Below are 19156 nucleotides of genomic sequence, written 5' to 3' on the forward strand. Positions count from 1 at the left end.
ATGGGTGGTATCCTTCATTTATCCAGCCATCACAAAGAGGAATATGATTTTAAATAATATTGGACAACTTTAATAAGAACAAACAATAACAATATATTACTACAAACACACAAGTATTTCCTACTGTCAAAGCCACCTGGTGATTTATGTGATGTTCTCTAGCAACGCTTCCACTATAGCAGGGGCTAAATTAACTAAATTGTTTTTAAAATAAAACATTGATTGCAGATTATCTGTAGTAAGAATGTTGCATGTATAAATGTAGATGTTGTTCATTTTAAAGATGAGAATGAAATTGGTTAGAAAAGAGACAGAGAAATTCAACATTAAATCTTTGACTGACCTTCAGTGGATGATGAAAGTGCCGTGGTGTTACTTATCTCTAACCAGCATTGATTTCTGTTTGTTTTTATAGCAGACAATAGGGCTCACAAATTGTGTTTCCTTTTGTTTGAAATTCAACTGTGAATTGTGATGAGTGTAGTGAACTGTAAAGTGAATAATTTTCTAATCTGGGCACAACATGACCAGAATCTTCAACTCTTAAGCAGTACACTTGATATTGTTGGTGATTATGTTCATGCTGTTGTCAAAAGGGGTTGACAATAGTCACTAATTTAACAATGTCGCTTTACATTTGCTGCTGACTTTATTAATTGTGTGTTGTGTTAGTTTATGTTCCTCCTATAGGAACAAGGCTCACCTCTCCTGCAGGGATGCCCACAGAGATCTTGTTGACAGCAGGGACCTTCTTATTGAACTGTTGGTAGACCTTAGTCAGCTGGTTGACCTGCAGCACGTCGGTGCTGGCTGCTCCACTGGACACCCGTTGGTGCTCCGCCACCACATCCTCATCCTCGGTCTCGCAAGACACCTGAGGCACCGTCTGTCTGCCGAAAATCAGATTCCTGCAAAAGTGAAAAGTATGTTTTTACTGCTAGGTGTTGAAGTTACTGTGTAAAACTGGCAGACAGATACAATCTGTGATTGTCTGAGATTTGGAGATATTTTTTTAACTGAAGTGAACTCTTTGGAGCCCAATATGTCTGGCTTTTATTTTCCAAAATGTTTTATTTTTGTTGATTTTGAATACAAATAAACACTTCATTGACCTTGTTATTGTTTTCATAAATTAATGTAAAGACTTTCATGCTTATTCAATAATGGTATTGCTTTTGCCAGAGATATGTGTGTACCAGAGGAGTTTATTATGATTCTCGTATACCATCTAAGGCTTCTGGTTACTCACCTGACTTTACGTATAAGGAGCCTGTTGAGCAGGAGGCGCAGGGAGAAGAAGACCACGCCCTCGATGAAGGAGGAGAAGAACATCCAGCCCAGGCCGTCCATGGAGAGCGGGTTCTTATAGGCGTCGATGCCGTAGCCACTGAGCAGCTGGACCTCGATGTTCATCCTGGCCAGCTTCATCAGCCCGTTCCCAAAGTTGAACTGGGGGAAGATCAGGAAGGCCTCACTCAGCCTCCTGAAGACCTCCTGGATGAGCTGCAGCAGCAAAGGATCAAACAGAAGAAATGGAGAGGACGGAGGGTGCGAAGAGTGGGTATGAATTACGAGACTAGAGCAGTGGTAAATTGTTTGTTTTTTTAAACTATAAATAGAAATGCCTTTTGCCCTTTTTCCATGAAAAACTATAACTATATAAACATGCAATATAATTGATAAAAAGAGATGAGTCTTACAGTTAGTTTAACCGATTTTAAACTTGGAGACCAAATAGTATAGGCCGTTTTCTTTTTCAATGTTGAAGTTCCTTCAGTCAGGAGGATTCAGAGTGACTTACTGACTTGAGTTTAATCTAAAACTGACATCAACCGCGGTGGAATAAAAAAAATCATAAATGCCATATGTTTCAAAAATAACTTTACTCAAATAGTTCGTATTTTTTAGATAAGAATAAAAGATTAGATTATTGTCAATTAAAACTTTCTAAAAAGACACAGGATGAGCCTGATTCAATTTGTAAAAAAACACCAAGGGCATTCTACACAGGTATATGTCTTAAATAGAGCTGGCAAAATCAAGACTATTCGACAGTAACACAATAGCTCAACAGGATTTGAATCTTCTCATTGTCGTCAGTAGAATTGTTTGCTCTTCTCACCTCCTGCAACTCCACAGTCAAAGTTTGCATGTATCTACTTCAGATATTCAATTGCTAATATGAGGCCTCTAGACTCAGCTGACCTCAGAGTTTCTGGAGGAAATTTGACTCAGGAAGTACAGGATGGAGGTGGACATGATGGTGTTGATACTGATGAAGAGATTGATGCACACATAGACGATGAAGGCCATCTCTGCATCCTTGAAGATGCCTGATAACAGATACATCCAGGGGAAGGTGGCAAACCTGAGGAGGTGACAGTGATAGGATACTTTAAACATAACATCAAGCAAAAATAGCCACACACACACACACACACACACACACACACACACACACACACACACACACACACACACACACACACACACACACACACACACACACACACACACACACACACACACACACACACACACACACACACACACACACACACACACACACACACACACACACACACACAACCCTGCGGGGATCTGGCTGGGCTACCTCCAAATGCAGGAAGACCCACAAGCACACAAAGTGGATATGGAAAATTCATCCAGTCCTCACAATTGCACCTTCTAAAATACATGACTTTGCATTTATTTAACTGAATTGGTTCAAGCCTTTCAGAGATTGAACACAGCAGCAGTGAGCCTGATGAAAAAAAGGAACCAAAGAATACTGAACCAAAGAATACTGAAAAGGGGAGGGAGGAAAAATACCACACATGAGGACGGTAAACATTTAGTCATGATGCCAAAATAGAGGAAGATAAATTACTTCTCCCTTTATTCCCTTGTTGGCAGAAAATCCCTTTCCTGTTTTTTTCATTTTCTCCTTACTCTCACATCATCTGCTTGATCGTTTGATTGGGGTGTCTAGGTCAGCAAGGCAGAGGAGGGAAAGCGAAGGAGGGGCAACGAAATGAAGAAGGAAAAAGTAGGCTGGGAAAAGGAAGAGACAAACACATAGAGGCAGACAGAGACAAAGCAGCTGTGTGCCATGCTCTAAAATAAAAAGGTGCTTGGTAGGCAGAATGTGGGTGCCAAGCCATGACAAGGAACAGAAGCAAGGAGGCTGCAGACCAGACCAGGTGGGTGCCGCCTGACAGACTGCGATTATTCATTGCTTGGGAGGGAGACATCTGTCTGATAAACGAGGAGCAGAGTGCTGACTTGGCCTCGTAAGATCTAAGGCCCAGAATGAGGCAGCAACAGGAAACACAGGAGACAAAGTTTGAGCTACATTTGATGTAAATAATCTCAGTAATCAGATGTGGGGAAACATGGCGTTGCATCAGCGTTGAACCTTTGCATTAATCTCCTTCTCTTATTGTAAAGTCATATTTTTATGAAGAGAATCCTGATCACCCTGTCTGTCTGTCTCCCTGTCTCTCTACTGTATTTGGCTTGAATAAGATACACATGTTAGTAGTGATTTCTCTATCAGCCTTTCAGTCCTACAACCATCTGTCTTTGCAAGAGACTCTGAAAAATGGAGCTGTGTTTGCTTTTGAAAGGCAACAGCCTCCGTATGCTCAGTGCTGTAAATCTAACCTGGTGGCACACAGAGTAAAACTGAAAATAAAGCGTGCATGTGATGAGGACATGCTTTTGAACATATTCATTTAGGTTATCGGTGAGGATCATTGCCCGGCTGCAGAATGAGGCTAAATCAAATGAGTTTTGATGCTGTCACTTGGATCAGAGTATAAACAAAAGCAGTCAGATGATGTTGAAAACAAACCCAGAGGTTAATAACACTGTCTGTCATCATTTTACAGACCAACTTATTTCTGACCTATTTGCAGTAGTTGTGCCGTTGGGATTATAACCAACATCATTGATGCACCCACTTTAATCTACTATCAAATAAAGGGGTATTTAATCGTTGTTTCTACGCTGTGCTGTGATTAACAAACCATCCTTAATATATGCTTGTTGTATTTTGGTCTTTTAGGGTGCATGTGATAGATGATTTTGTTTACCTTTGGCCGTGTGTTTTAGTTCAACTCTTATTATATATATATTACATATTATAAATACCTATTTTATTTCTGAACCACTCACCCAGGATGGTGAAATGGAGCCTTTTTTTTAAGAGAGTGCTATTTTATAACTCATTAAACCATTCGCCTGAGGTGCAGCAAACAGCTGAATTTGAAAAAGTAAGTACAGTTGAAGCCCTTGAATAACCCCGATGCGTCAGCCTCATGGTGGGTTGACTCATCATCACATCACTTTGGGTCAAAAATGTAATTGACCAAAAGTGGCACTTAGTGCAACAACAAGGCAAAAGGACCAAACATGCCATAAACTCACTTTGTAAATCCAGCACGTGTTACGCTATTAGGCTGCGCAAGACTCACAGATAAAGCCAAATAACTCACCCAAAGAGAACCAGAAGCAGGGTGACAGCACCCAGATTGTGGTGCTCTGTGAACGCTGGAATCTGGAAGGCTGCGATGACAGCAACAGTCAAGGTCACAGGGATCAAATACATGACCTGTAGGAAGAGATAGGACACAATGAGACAACATTAGGGCAAATAAAAACGATGTACAAATTAAATTATGAATCAATCTTTTAATAACGATATCAAAATATGTTGAGCAATCAATTAATACATCATTAAAGGTAGGGTAGGTACGTTTGAGAAACCGGCTCGAGATACACTTTTTGTTATATTCCATGGAATGCTCTTAACATCCCGATAGCAATGAATATCTGAAGTGCTTTGACAAAAAATCCATACAAAATGTCATCTGTGGAAGCCGTAGTACTGTAAAAAGTACAACCAATCCGTTTAGCCGGCCCGGCTAAACGGATTGGTTGTACTTTTTACAGTACTACGATTGCCGCCCTGTCTGTCAGCCTTCCATCTCGTGCACGCACAAATGTATCTCGTGCCCACATTTGGCGTGCCGTCATTGGCCGTGCATTGCAGCAGTACTTCAATGACTCTCCAGCAACAGGCGGCCACTTTCACCAGTCTGCTGACGTCATGTGCGCGTTCGTGTGTGTTGGAGGAGGTGCTCTGGAAGGAAGTCTGAAGCAAGGGGCGGATTCTTTTCGGCTGTGTATTTTCAAATTTTAGTGCACTCGAGCCGGTTTCTGAAACGTACCTACCCCGCCTTTAAGGACACATCGAGAATGGTTTGTCAGTTGCCCGGCCCAATGAGGGTTACATGCTCGCAAGAAGATGAAAGTTAACACTAGAATCACTATATTTGCAATGTAAAATGATTGTTATGGGGCCCAAATAAATCTCACCAATGTTTAGTTTTGCTTTTAGTGAGCGTGATTTTGAGGGTTAGACTTCCCTTAGACAACATGTTCAATTCAAATTCAAACCCATTTTATCACCAAGAAGAAATGAGTAAACAAGATGTCAATGTGAGTCTCCTGTTAGCTGATTGAGGGACGTTACCATGTCATAAATGAAGTTCACAGTCCAGTACATGGGCTCACTGATGCCAGAGATGTGCTGGAGCCTCTTGGAGCCGCTGTGGTGCTCGCTGACCTCGTAGATGGCGAAGCTGGCTGTGGTGATTGAATAGCCCGTCAGCACACACATAGCCACCATGATCTGGAGCATTCCCTGGATACTGTAAGGGAAAACAATAGGGTCATTCAGATGGCAACACTGGCATCATTAATTACCAGCTATGTCCGTAATTAGAGAATTAGCATTCAACCACATCAATCCTACTAATGGCCATTAGATTCCTGCTGGGTAAATTGGGTTTTTTCTGTGAAAAGGGGACAATATATAAAACACTTGTCTTATTTGACAGTCTTTGTGTTGTTCAGTTAACCAACACATTTCAGGGTTTTTTCTAGATCAGAAAACATGTGATGAAACAAACATTTAGTTTGGATCTCCTTCATGTCGCAATGAGGCTTATTCAAATATTCCGCCCCCATCAGAGTATCTCCACCCACGACTTAACAAATAACTTTGCAGGGAGGCTTTAAGAGACATTCGCTAAAACAGACCATCATTTGTCCTTTTTAAATGCTACAATAGCTACAGGTTTAGATCTAAGAACAACAACAATTTAACATTCTCTGCTGTACTGAGTCACGTTGAATGAGGCAAGCTGCTGTAAATCCCATCTGAAAACAATGGCCCATTTTAGGAGCCCTCCTACAAACAATCCTATTGTTCCCTGCTGGGACCTGACTCATTTGAACTATTGAAGTGGCTCACAATACATGGAATTCCATTAATGACAAACAGCTTTGTTAAAAGAGATGCTTGTGCCTCGCCTCTGACAAGATAATAACTGAAAACAAAACAAATGGCGACGTATAAAATAACAACTTCACACTGCTGTATGTTCAGTGCGCCGGTGGTGTTGCTGTGAGCCGGCAGCTTTTTGTCCAGACAAAACTCCAGACACCCAGGCTTTGATCCCTCAGCTGCTCTTCAACCCAGTGCACTCATTCAAACTTTCTTGATGCAGCTACCTGTTCATCCTCCAATGCTGTCTTTCCCATCTTACAAACTGCTGGACTACTTCTACCTCTCGCCTCACCATCTCACCACCAAATAGAAGCTGCATGAGGCAGGACAAGAGGATGAGGCTGGCAGAGTGACTGAGTAGGAAGGAGAGAGAACAGCAAAGAGGGACTTGTGGTGGACGATTGAGGGCAGCAGTAACAACAGAGGATAGCCAGCAGCAGCAGAGGCTACTGAGCACGTTTGTTAGCAGTATGCCCAGTATACCCTTGTCTTTCTTATGGGCAAAAGCTACCACACTGTGAGAGTCAAGACATTTGAAGCAATAACCCTGTTGTATCTTTAACACAGCTCAGTGCAAATGAATAAATCAGGTGAGGAAGCAAAATATCACAGAAGGATGACTGTGGATTTGCAGTCACTGCAGTACCTAAGCAGGCTAACAGCTCTGTATATACCATACACATAAAGAAATGTGCAGTATGTATATAATCCAATAGGGCAGTCAACAACACAGGGAAATAGTTAGTGCTAATAAAGCTCTAGAGACGAGAGCTTTCCTCAATCCACTCTTATTTGATTTGAGTACACACACATGTTTGTTTGCTTACATACATTCACCCAAGCACTATTTCTGTAGTCTGGGTCTCTCAAAAGAGAATGTGGAGTATTTTAAATAAACTCATTTTGGGGAGTGGGGTAGAATCAATGCACCTCTGTGCCACCTTCAGGGTAAACACTCATTATATTGGGAGGCTGATCAATAGTGCAAGCTCAGGGAAATCCATTTAGACAATCAAATATGGGTAAATACTGCTGTCATGTATGCCTGCCTTGAGTCCAACCTGACTTTCATGTCCTGAATTGAAAAGTAGGATGCTTCAATAATTTAGTTTCGGCTCAGCAAAACAGCAGGCCGAGAATATTCTTCTTATTTTCACCAATTAGAATACTAATTAGACTCTTGTTTGAAAGTGCAGTCGTTGATAATGTAGAATAGTGACAGACGGTTCAGCAGGAGGAAGAAATTACACTCTAAGCCCTTACATTGAATCTTCATCATCCGCTCGGCCGAAATAGGGGTGACTGGAAACTGCAATGGCTGTAATAGAAAGAGTATTAAGTTAGCAAGAGAAAAACAACAGCACACAGGCAATTTTTCAGCACAGAAACCAAATGAGCAATGATATTCTCTTAGCCTGGGACACAGTCAATTGGAAAATATATTGTGCAAGATGATTTCATTTGCCAGTGCACACAAAGGAAATTGAATTTTCTTTATCATTGTTTCATGGGCTTCTGAATGCTCACAGACATGAGCTGCTCCCCTACATGTCTCTGCTCACATTTCTTGAGATTAAAGAGCGTGACCAAGGCAACACTGGAGTAGGTTGGAGGCTCAGTGTCTTGCTTAAGGGCACTTTGGTGGATTTAAAGGGTTCCAAGAACTAATCCAAATCTAATCCGTAATCATTAACACTTCATTACTACTGCTCTAAAGAGGGATGTTACCAGATATCTGATTTGCATCTTTTATAATCAACTTCAGCTGTAACAACCAGATATTTTTATAATTGATTCATCAGCCATTTTCTTGATTGATCTACTGTATATAATTCAAATGGAGGCTCAGAAATCCTAAAAATCACAAATTGCTAATTTTGTAGGACCAACAGACCTAAACCCAAATATATATATATCAGATATGATAACATAGAGGTAATCATTTCATACCATATTCATATTTGAGTAGTTGGAACCAGTGATTATTTACCATATCTGATCAAATTCACTTTTACAATTAAATTTGTATTATTGATGTTTCTGACTTTTTTTCTGTTGAATGTCTGCTGGATTAATCCGCTAAGAAGTGTCATAATCCATCCAGAGTTGATTGGATTTGAATCCTTCTTTTCCATTGATCCATACATGTTCTATTAGATATTAGTTATCACCCCCAAGCTATTATGGTTTATGTTAGAGTTATGTCCTCTAAAGATGGATTATTAAACAGCTGAGAAACAGTTTGGGCGAAGATACAGAATCTCTGTGGACAGTGGAAAGAAGACTGATCGCACATCTGTGGCAGCGGGCAGTTCTTCAAAATGCCTGCGAGACTGACATTAAACAAACGGTTTTATGGCAACCTCTAAAGTGTCCCACCCAGAGTTGGTACCGCAGTTCACATTGTGAGAGGGAGGGCTTCACATTTGACAAATGAACCATCACCTTGAAAAGTAATCTCCCCAGATCTCCACCTCATACAATTCACTCAACCCCTCGAGCACCTTTTTCATCCTGTGTCGAATACGTGTGTGTGTGTGTGTGTGTGTGTGTGTGTGTGTGTGTGTGTGTGTGTGTGTGTGTGTGTGTGTGTGTGTGTGTGTGTGTGTGTGTGTGTGTGTGTGTGTGTGTGTGTGTGTGTGTGTTGTGTGTGTGTGTTTTGCATATTCCTGCCCGCAGGCAGATGGTCAGGGAGAGACAGAGCTGAAACAGTACTGAAAACGTGGGCCAGATGTTACCCCAGTGAGCGGCACTCATCAGTATTCACCATGCATACTGATGTGAGTCTAAAGACACACAGCACCCCCTGGCTTTAATTCAGTGGAATGAACCATGAGTAAACACACTGTTTACAGCTCTGTTTATAGTTAGTCTATAGAATGATCAAGGTGTTTAATCAGCAGCACCTTGTGTGTGCATCCCCTTGGCCTAATCCCAGTCATGTCTTATTTAAAACTTGTACAATACCCTTTGTTAATACAGACAATCAACTAAACAAATGATGTGTTTAGATGTGTTTCTAAATCATTTTAATATGTCACACAATAAGAGTAAATTGCAGAGAAGCTAATATCATGTAAAGATAACATAGGGATCTGTTCTTGCATCTGTGTGGATATAATTCTTAATCAACTACACTTTATTCTCAGACTGTGTCCCTTGGCCTTCTCTAGAGTTTCAAAAGAAACTCAAACTCCAGCTCACCATATTCTCGTTGGTCCTTGTCTGCTGGAAGATTGGAGCGTAGGATGATGTTGTTGAGGCTGTTTAAGTATGCCGGCATTGTGTGGTGGCCCTCTGGGTTGTACCAGACCTAAACACATTCAAACACAAACATGCATGGAAACCATCAATCTCACTGCTACAAATCAGGATATGAAAGACAACTATATCCCTAGGAAATGTACACGCTAAAAACTGCTGCGGAATTGCTTCAATAAAGCATGTTTATGATGACACTGATGGCGTAACAATGCAGCTCTATCTGCAAGCCTTGATTATCTTGTAGCCAATATCCAATCTTAAGATAAGATGTAATGTTTAAACTTTACATCAGTGAAGCCATTAAAGTGATAATGAGACAGGCAGCTGGGAAAAAGAGAAAAGTTACCTTAGACAGTGTACGGTTTTTGGGCACTGTTGTTAAATCCATCTTTAAGTCGTGAGGGAGTGACTCGCCAAAAGAAAAGCCACCATACCTATAAAAAAATAATATATATATAAATAGATCAAAACAAAGGGCTCCGAACGCTGCTAAGAAAGACAAACTATCTCTTTCGCTTGCTTGTTTTTCTTTGAATTACATATTAACCAGCAAATGAGAAGCATTTTGGTGAAAACATTTGACCCCACGATAAAAGTATGACCAAAAATTGACAAGATACTAAAAACCTACTTGTGTTAAGCAGAGCACGTTTTATATACAATGCACTTCCCAGCAATAGCAACTTTGCCAGTTCTGACTATTAATGAAATAATCTTAAAGATTTCTATTTGAGTTCATGTCTGTTATGTCATTTTTGCTGAATGAGGTAGCGCAATGTAATACTTGTACTGCTTGTACTGTAATACTGCACATTTATAAATACCACAGTTCTTTCATTAGTGGATCATATGTTCAATTACGAACATATGATCCACTAATGAAAGAACTGTGGTATTTATAAATGTGCAGTATTACAGTACAACCCACACGGAAAGAAAGTATAGGAACATATATGCCAATATATGGCAAATATATGCAGAATATATGCCATATTCAGGTTCATATATGTGCATATATGTGGATTAATAGGAGATATATGTGTCTTATATAGCTCATATATTTCCACATATATGCCAAGTCAGGTTCATATATTTGCATATATCTCCTACATAATGCCTCATATATAGATCATATATCTGTCTTTTTGCATATATGTCATACAGAATGCCTACATATAGGTCTTTGCAAGGTAATGTGGTAATGTGCATATTATTCCAAAGTTCTATATAACTACATGAATTAATCATTGTAATTATGTCCATTCAATGCAGATTGAGGTTTGCGGATTGCCCAAGACAATTCAATGTATAAAGACAATATTGTTTGATTACGGTATGTTTTATTGTATGAAGCAACATTTTAGTTTAGTTCACCCAGGACCGGAACCGGATGTTTATATCCGCTCGACGTCAGCTGATCAGTTTAAGATTAGTAAATTATTAAATATTTGATAATTGTACATTATTGTTAAAAAGTTAACGCGCCATGGACGCAAGGGAGCTAATAGACAGTGGCCGGTGTATCAAGCCAGGATCATCAAGGTTGCAAGTATGTACACGCTATCCATATTTATTTAGCTTTAGTAATTAATTAAATGAACAAAAGCCTGTAAACCAGACAACGTTTTCAGACCAAGGACCCCTTGGCTGAGAGAGAGAAGAAGCAGGGACACCCACTAAAATTGTGTTGTAAATTAAACATTTTCATAGATTTCTTAGACAGCTTCATAGACTTTGACAGCACTAGTTGAGGGATGCAAACTTGGCCCTGAAAAATGAAAATGATCATTTGAAAGACCTCATAATAAAGCGTAAGTATTATTGTATTGCAATATTATACAATCGGATAGGACTTTTCTGTTTTGTAAATGTGCTGTCAATGGACCGTGTTACAACTTAGATGCAAATAGCATCCAAGTTGCTTGCAGCTATGGTGATCTGATGATTGTAATTGGTGTGATTTTATTTGTTCCCTTCTGTACAACCCCACACTAGATATTCCTCAAATGAAGGAGGACATTGCCTCGCTTGCTGGAAGAGTAAGTTCCTCTTATTTGTATCACTTTATTTTACTTGTTACTTAATCAGAGGAGATTTTTATGATGTTAGGCTGATTAGGGCAATTCACCTGCTGTTTGTATTTTTAATTGTTCAACAATTCTAACATACTGTCTTCCTTCTCTAACAAGTGTGCAGCAACCTCAAAACAATTGCAGGTGAGTAACATTTTTCTTGTCCTAAGGATGCATATGTTATGGTGTGACTCTGTAGGAGGCAATAGTCTACAAATGTGTGTTTGTCCAGGGCTAATCTCATCAGTGCCAAATTGTTCATTGCCAACAGGCCAAGAACCTCCGCTTGCACATGTGTATTATATCATAATGGAAATCAAATCAATGGACAAAAACCTTGGACAAATTAGTCATAATGTCATAGAAAGCTAACTACAAAATAATTTCATCCCCCTTTAATTCATCTTGCTTCTCTTACAAGAAGCCTCAAAATACTGTGGCAGCTGCCGAGCCTCAGAAGAAGCAGCCTGGTGATGACGATGATGATGGCGGTGGTGATGGTGGAAATAACAACAAAGTAAGTAACAAGTCAAAAATGTATCTCTAAGCTCTCAAGGCGGGAGGCGGAAAAACATATAGATTGGATATTTTTGCTATTTGACATAAAACAACGTATATAGGGTATATTTCCCAGTTATTACCACTGTAAAAGTTAACCGTATACATTTTGTCATGTCACTGTTTAATTTTCAGATCCATGGAGAGAGAACCGAAGCTCCAGAGAAAACCGAAGCCCCAGAGACAGTAAGTAGATGCATATTCTTAAGGTATAGGTTACATGCAAATGTTATCTGGACAGTGGTTATTTTTTTGATGGGTAACTGCAAAACTGATGTATTACCGTGCGCGCCCATGTTAGATCAAGTTTAGGACAGTGATTTGTTACTTCAGTGCCTTTATCATTCTTGTGCAGTAGACAACTATTTACTACTGATCTATACAAACTATGTTAGTTTGTATAATGTTAATTAATAATCAATTGTGATATTCCATAAAATATATTTGTGAAAGTTGTAGGCCTACTAATACATTTATATGTGATGTATTTTTCAGATTGAAATTGTGAAGGGGTCAGGAGTCTTTTACAAAAGAGATGCGTGGAAGGCATCCATCCATACCACCTCTGGCACAGCAATGGTGCGAACTCTCCTCCTCGGCACATTTCCCCTTGAAACCCTGCTTCAGAGCAACCTCAACAGTAAAAAAAAAAACTACTGTTCAAAATCTCTTTAAATCAATCCTGTCATTAATAAAGAAAGGCAGTTTACACATGTGTTTTTCTTTCTAAACTGATTCACCTAAGAATGGAAAAACTGAACTATTTTCTTACTCTCTGTTTTCGCTGCTGCAATGTGTTGCGAGTAATGTTTTTTTTTACAATTGTCCCACACTCTAGCCCAGTGGTTCTCAAACTTTATCATTTCAAGGACCCCCATAACTCAGAGTGTATGATTGGAAACCAAATGTGTATGGGTCTATTTGGAACACCCCCAAGGAACCTTGAGTGTCATTTGTCCCTGGACAACCACTCTAGCCTAAAGTGTGGGCCATTAGTATGTAAACATCAGCTGCTGCAGATCAGCAGGATTACCCACTTTTCATTTGCAAAATAATAATTATGAAATATTACTTTAGGTGGCAAGCCAAAGCGAGGTGATGGGGAGCAGCTGGAAGCCCTGGAACCAGGAAAAAAGGCGGCCATAATCGGTGAGTAAAAACGAATGAATTTAGAAAGGAAAATAAAAGTTAATAGAGATGCCTCAAGTTGACTACTTAAACCATCCCTGTTTCACTATTTATTAGCTATCAATGGTAGGATCAGGATCAGGTAAGTGAGGAGGACACCCATTAATGGTATCTGCACGGATTAGCACCTACTGTAGGGTGATCACTACATTTTCAATAGCTCACTTCTTGATCACAGCTCTCTTCTAATAGAACCCATTTTCTGGGCTAGTGTGCTTCCACTGTGGTGGTCCTCTGTGTTATAGAATATGTAGTCGTTAATAACCCCATGACACTAATTGTTCTCCTCTGCAGTGTTAAATAACCAGCATCTTCACCCTTAATCAATGACCATGCCCTTTGTACTGTGTGTGTGCCATATCATGTCTTTAATTAATTTTCTTGATTGCAATGCATATCTTAATGCTCTTCTGGTAAACAACCATTTTTTTTTTAAACAGTATTTTGAAAAGCCAAACTTTACCTAATTCTAACTAATAATTGTAAACTTAGCAGCTTCTTAGACATATTTGGTAAATGCACTGACTTTTCTCTGTAGAGGCAACAATGAAGAAGTGGCCACACACAACGAAGGGCCAGCTGGGTACAGCCATCAACAACAAGCTGACAGAGCTCAGGGCTCGCCAAAAGCAGACAAAATAATTGACATGTATTGACAATAAATGTATGTTAATGACTTATACATTTTGTGTGTTGTATTTTTGTATGTAGGTAGGCTATGTATAAACCTTGAACATAGGTGTAAATAAACATATATGCACATATAGGCTAAACTTATATGCGCATATATGTGAAACTTATATGTGCATATATGTGCAACATATAGTACATATAGTACATATGTACATATATGTGTGTGCCTATATGGATATATATGTACATATATGTTCAGAGACATATATGTAGGGGTCCAATTTCAGATATGTCACATATATGTTAAACATATATGTGACATATTAAAAATATATAGGTTCATATATATTCGTTCCATGTGGGAAGCTGGGAGTCTGTGGCGATATCCTGTAAGAAATGTTGATTTAAATGTATGCTAATGCGAACCAAGCATTTCCTAATGCTGCAGCATCACATTTAAAGCACCCGTTTGTCAGTAGGATTACTACTGGCCAATATAGTTAATAAAAAAAATGCATCTGCAAAACACAGGGCACATTTTGTGACAGTGAATCTGTTATATTATTGAACAAGAGTAATTGAGCAGTCTGCAGCAGCCCCAGTGAGCTGTCAGATGAAGAGCTGCCGGCGACACGCTGCACACCTCCAGCATCTCAGCCAGGTATCAAACTACGAGCCGTGTGCAGCATAAAAACAGATTAGTGTTGCTCACAGCAAGATTGACAAAGGCAGAGTATTGCCTGACATTTTTATTAGCATAGTTATTTCTACTCAATTGGAGCTTTTAGTAAAACATAGCATTTGCTGTTACCAACAATTAACTGAAGTCTTAAAATGGAGTCTCAAACTCATCAAAAATATGTTATATGTAATACAAGGGTGTCCAAACTAAGGCCCGGGGGCCAACTGCGGCTCGTTGTCCATTTTGAATTGGCCCTCAGGAAATTCTAAATGGAATATGGCCCACACATAAAACTTGTGCTTTTCTTATATTGTACTTCTTAAATATATATGTAAACAGATATTACGCAGTACTATTCATGTGTCAATAAGCCCAACTTTTCAAATAAACTCAGTAAGTTAAAGTTGAAAACATTTTCTAACAAAGTTTCGTTGATTAAATTAAAGCCCAATAACTTATTAGCATAACAAGCTTGAAATAAACCCTTCATATTGTTCCTTATTATAAGCAATCTGAGGCTTGAGCCGCCAACAGTTTTTGTAAGAAAATAAATGAAACCCAATGGAAAGCTTTGTTGAAGGCTGTTTTTTTTCTTAAAGCATATTCAAGTATTAAGGATAATTTACCTACATTTGATTGATTTTGCTAACTTAGAACTTAACTTATGAGGCAATATACCTCACCTCGAGTGAGAGGCCAAGCCTTTCGTATATTTGTCTGTATGTGGCCCCCAGTGAAAGAGGTTTGGACACCCCTGATGTAATATATGTGATATTGGATTCTGTTGGAACATGGCTTCCTATAGTTCATGAAACTAGCAGTTATAATAAGCACTGAGACTATAGTACAATATCAGTGAAGCATGGGTTGAATTCTCAGTATGTTCACCTGTTTCTGATGAAATCATTTGCTGTTGCCACCAGGTATTTCTCCACGTTGATGCCACTGAGGTTATACACTATCTGAGACGAGGGGATCTTTTTATGGGAGGGCTGGAAGTTGTCAAGGTCGCAAACCTGCAGTGTAGGGAAAAGAAAACCACATTACACTCTGCCTTTCTCACAATCACACTCAGTAAGACACATTCCTGTGTAGCAACAGAGATGCATGAGAACATAAAAACTCACTCACACACACACAAAATCACAAACACTGCTCCCAGTGACCCATCTCACCTGTTCCTGATGGCTGCATTTACAGACACTAAATGCTTTGGAGCCGTTCCCTCTGGAATTCCAGCTGCTCACGCTTCTTGTGCAGACCCTTAAAAGAAAACATTCACAAAGTGAAATGGTGGCTCAGAGGAACGATGGCAGTCTGCAGTGCGTGATAATGGCACGAGAGCATCCCTAGAAAGACCCAGAAAACATCCTGAAACTGAGTTGATATGATGGCCTGCATCAAAGCTACAAATCTGCATGTGTGCTTACTGCAACCATTCATACAGCACCTGTGAAGTTTGCATGCTGTTTTTCTCTGACGTTAGTTAAAAAAACTCTTTTAAAAGTTATTTTATATGTAATGTAAAATCGTATTATGTGTAATGTGTTTGTGTGGGTGAATGTTCAACTCCCCTGCCTTTCTTTTCAGTCAAGTGCTTTATGACACATTGTGCAGATGACTGAAGATTGCACACCCACATGCTCACCTGTTACTTTAGATATAAGTTGTCCAACAACAGTGCCCCTACCCACACGGAAAGAAAGTATATGAACATATATGCCAATATATGGCAAATATATGCAGAATATATGTCATATTCAGGTTCATATATGTGCATATATGTGGATTAATAGGAGATATATGTGTCATATATAGCTCATATATTTCCACATATATGCCAATTCAGGTTCATATATTTGCATATATCTCCTACATAATGCCTCATATATAGATCATATATCTGTCTTTTTGCATATATGTCATACAGAATGCCTACATATATATATAGGTCTTTGCAAGGTAATGTGGTAATGTGCATATTATTCCAATGTTCTATATAACTACATGAATGAATCATTGTACTTATTTCCATTTAATGCAGATTGCGGTTTGCGGATTGCCCAAGACAATTCAATGTATAAAGACAATATTGTTTGATTACGGTATGTTTTATTGTATGAAGCAACATTTTTAGTTTAGTTATTTCACCCAGGACCGGAACCGGATGTTTATTTCCGCTCGACGTCAGCTGATCAGTTTAAGATTAGTAAATTATTAAATATTTGATAATTGTACATTATTGTTAATAACGCGTTTTTTTAATGCCACTAATTATTTTAACGCGATTAACGCATACATATTTTTTTTTCCTCGGCCGCCCCGTAGTTTCAGAGCGCATCGAGTTTAAAATGCCATCTACAAGCTGATGCTGACAGCCCCGCTCCTGCTGCCCGCTTGCAGCAGACCACACTTCCACGCTCACCGGCAGGCACCGACTGGCTATTGGGAGGACCGGGAGGGTGTGTGTATGTGTGGCCCGAGCGAGCGAGAGAGAGACCTTACGTGTATTGTTGTTAGCATCTGGTGCTAGCTAGCTGCGCTAACAGATACAAGGAGCTGTTTAAATGAAAACAGAGGAGCGACATTTCGCCGACAACTGCGCCGACCGAGCACTTGACTTTATGCAGGCAGCCAGACAGTGGGACATTGTACGAAAAGTCAGCACACTCAGCACGGATAGTGCGCGCAACATGATTGCAGCGTCCAGGCAGCTCCCGTTCGAGCATATGCCTTGAGTTGCACATAGCTCCAACGATCCCACACACACACACACACACACACACCCACACCCAAAATAATTGACATTTATTGACAATAAATGTATGTTAATGACTTATACATTTTGTGTGTTGTATTTTTTTATGTAGGTAGGCTATGTATAAACCTTGAACATAGGTGTAAATAAACATATATGCACATATAGGCTAAACTTATATGTGCATATATGTGAAACCTATATGTGCAACCTATATGTGCATATATGTGAAACCTATATGTGCATATATGTGAAACCTATATGTACATATACACTGCACCCATATATGTACATATATGTGTGTGCATATATGTGCATATATGGATATATATGTACATATATGTTCAGAGACATATATGTAGCGGTCCAATTTCATATATGTCACATATATGTTGAAAATATATGTGACATATATTAAAACTATATATGTTCATATACTTTCTTTCCGTGTGGGTAGTCAACGGACAATACATTATATTTTATATAAATGTAATTGCTTCACACACCGTCCTTTCAGTAATTGTCATGGTGACATGGTGAGCAAAACATGCAGTCTCTTTTTGCAACATAGGATCTTCCATTATCTCTGTATTATTTCTTCTTTTTTTTTGGCAGTACATTTTAAAATGCTTCCGAGGTCGGGTTCATGAGTGCTAACATTGATTTGAGCGCCTGTAAGGGGAAAATCTCCCCTATAAACACGAGGTGTTTATGGAATACAAATGACGCCCTCCTATCGCAGAGCCTCGCTGCCGGCTTTCAGACACATACATAAGCTGAGCGCCAGGAAAACAGAGAGGAGGCACATGGAGGAGAGAGAAAGTGGAAAGAATAGGAGGGAGGCAGCCTGGTAACGAAACGAGGTGCAGGAGGAGGCAATAAAAGAATGACAATAAGTGAAATATGAAATTACTGTGCATGTGGAAAAGGCGTAGAATACATAAGAAAATTGAGCAAGAGCACCAAGAGTATCGGTGAAAAATATGTCATTTTGAGGAGAAACATGTTTGGCATTTGAGATTTTATTACATACGGGTTATTAGACTTGTCGAGGCAGGCATTATCGATCCCGGGGTATGACAACATGGTGTCCGTCAGCTGAGAGGTGCTGGGGTTCTGGTTACTATGGAGTCAGAAAACAAACAGTCAGTCTCAACTCAAATTTTACATATTCGATTTAGTAGACTTTACAATAATTACAACAATAATAAAATGAAGTAACCCCACGAAAACGGTTCACAAGGCTCTAAAATTGGTTTCAGTCATTATTGATTTATTCAAATCAGTGTTGGTTGCTGGGGTTTCAAGGTTGGAATTTATCAAGGATAGTAGAGAAGACGGTATAAGAGCACTTTACTATCTCCCGATGTTGTCGATAAAGTGACCATGGGGGCACAATCAGTGATTCTAATAGCTTTGCCGTGGGGAGCTGGATAGATAAAAAGAGAGTGAGGACATTTGATTTGCCACTTTACATTTGAGTGGAGTTCTTTCATTTGAGCTGTTTCCTGCTAGAAGAGGTACTCTCATAAATAAACATTCAGATCATTGCATTTGTATTGTTCATGCAGGCAAGTCTGAAAACACACTGCTCTGAGAAAGTTCATACAATGTGAGACTGCTACCTAGCTCTCCAAGCCTTA

At 39.4% G+C, this 19156-nt stretch overlaps 1 protein-coding gene across 1 annotated transcript in view; it reads right to left on the bottom strand.

Annotated features, from left to right (window-relative positions):
* The window catches only part of abca12 (ATP-binding cassette, sub-family A (ABC1), member 12), a 64021-nt gene that overhangs the window by 8312 nt on the left and 36553 nt on the right, over nucleotides 1–19156 (bottom strand). Inside the window, exons 38-48 of the mRNA XM_034110277.2 lie at nucleotides 18547–18636; nucleotides 15931–16018; nucleotides 15644–15771; nucleotides 9969–10056; nucleotides 9563–9671; nucleotides 7622–7676; nucleotides 5540–5717; nucleotides 4500–4615; nucleotides 2206–2368; nucleotides 1250–1503; nucleotides 704–908 (exon numbers count right to left, since the gene is read on the bottom strand). Coding sequence (XP_033966168.1) covers nucleotides 704–908; nucleotides 1250–1503; nucleotides 2206–2368; nucleotides 4500–4615; nucleotides 5540–5717; nucleotides 7622–7676; nucleotides 9563–9671; nucleotides 9969–10056; nucleotides 15644–15771; nucleotides 15931–16018; nucleotides 18547–18636 — 1474 coding nt within the window. The remainder of the gene's footprint in view (nucleotides 1–703; nucleotides 909–1249; nucleotides 1504–2205; nucleotides 2369–4499; nucleotides 4616–5539; nucleotides 5718–7621; nucleotides 7677–9562; nucleotides 9672–9968; nucleotides 10057–15643; nucleotides 15772–15930; nucleotides 16019–18546; nucleotides 18637–19156) is intronic.

This window comes from Pseudochaenichthys georgianus, chromosome 21 (genome assembly GCF_902827115.2).
Source record: "Pseudochaenichthys georgianus chromosome 21, fPseGeo1.2, whole genome shotgun sequence".
In the NCBI taxonomy this organism is placed as follows: Eukaryota; Metazoa; Chordata; class Actinopteri; order Perciformes; family Channichthyidae; genus Pseudochaenichthys; species Pseudochaenichthys georgianus.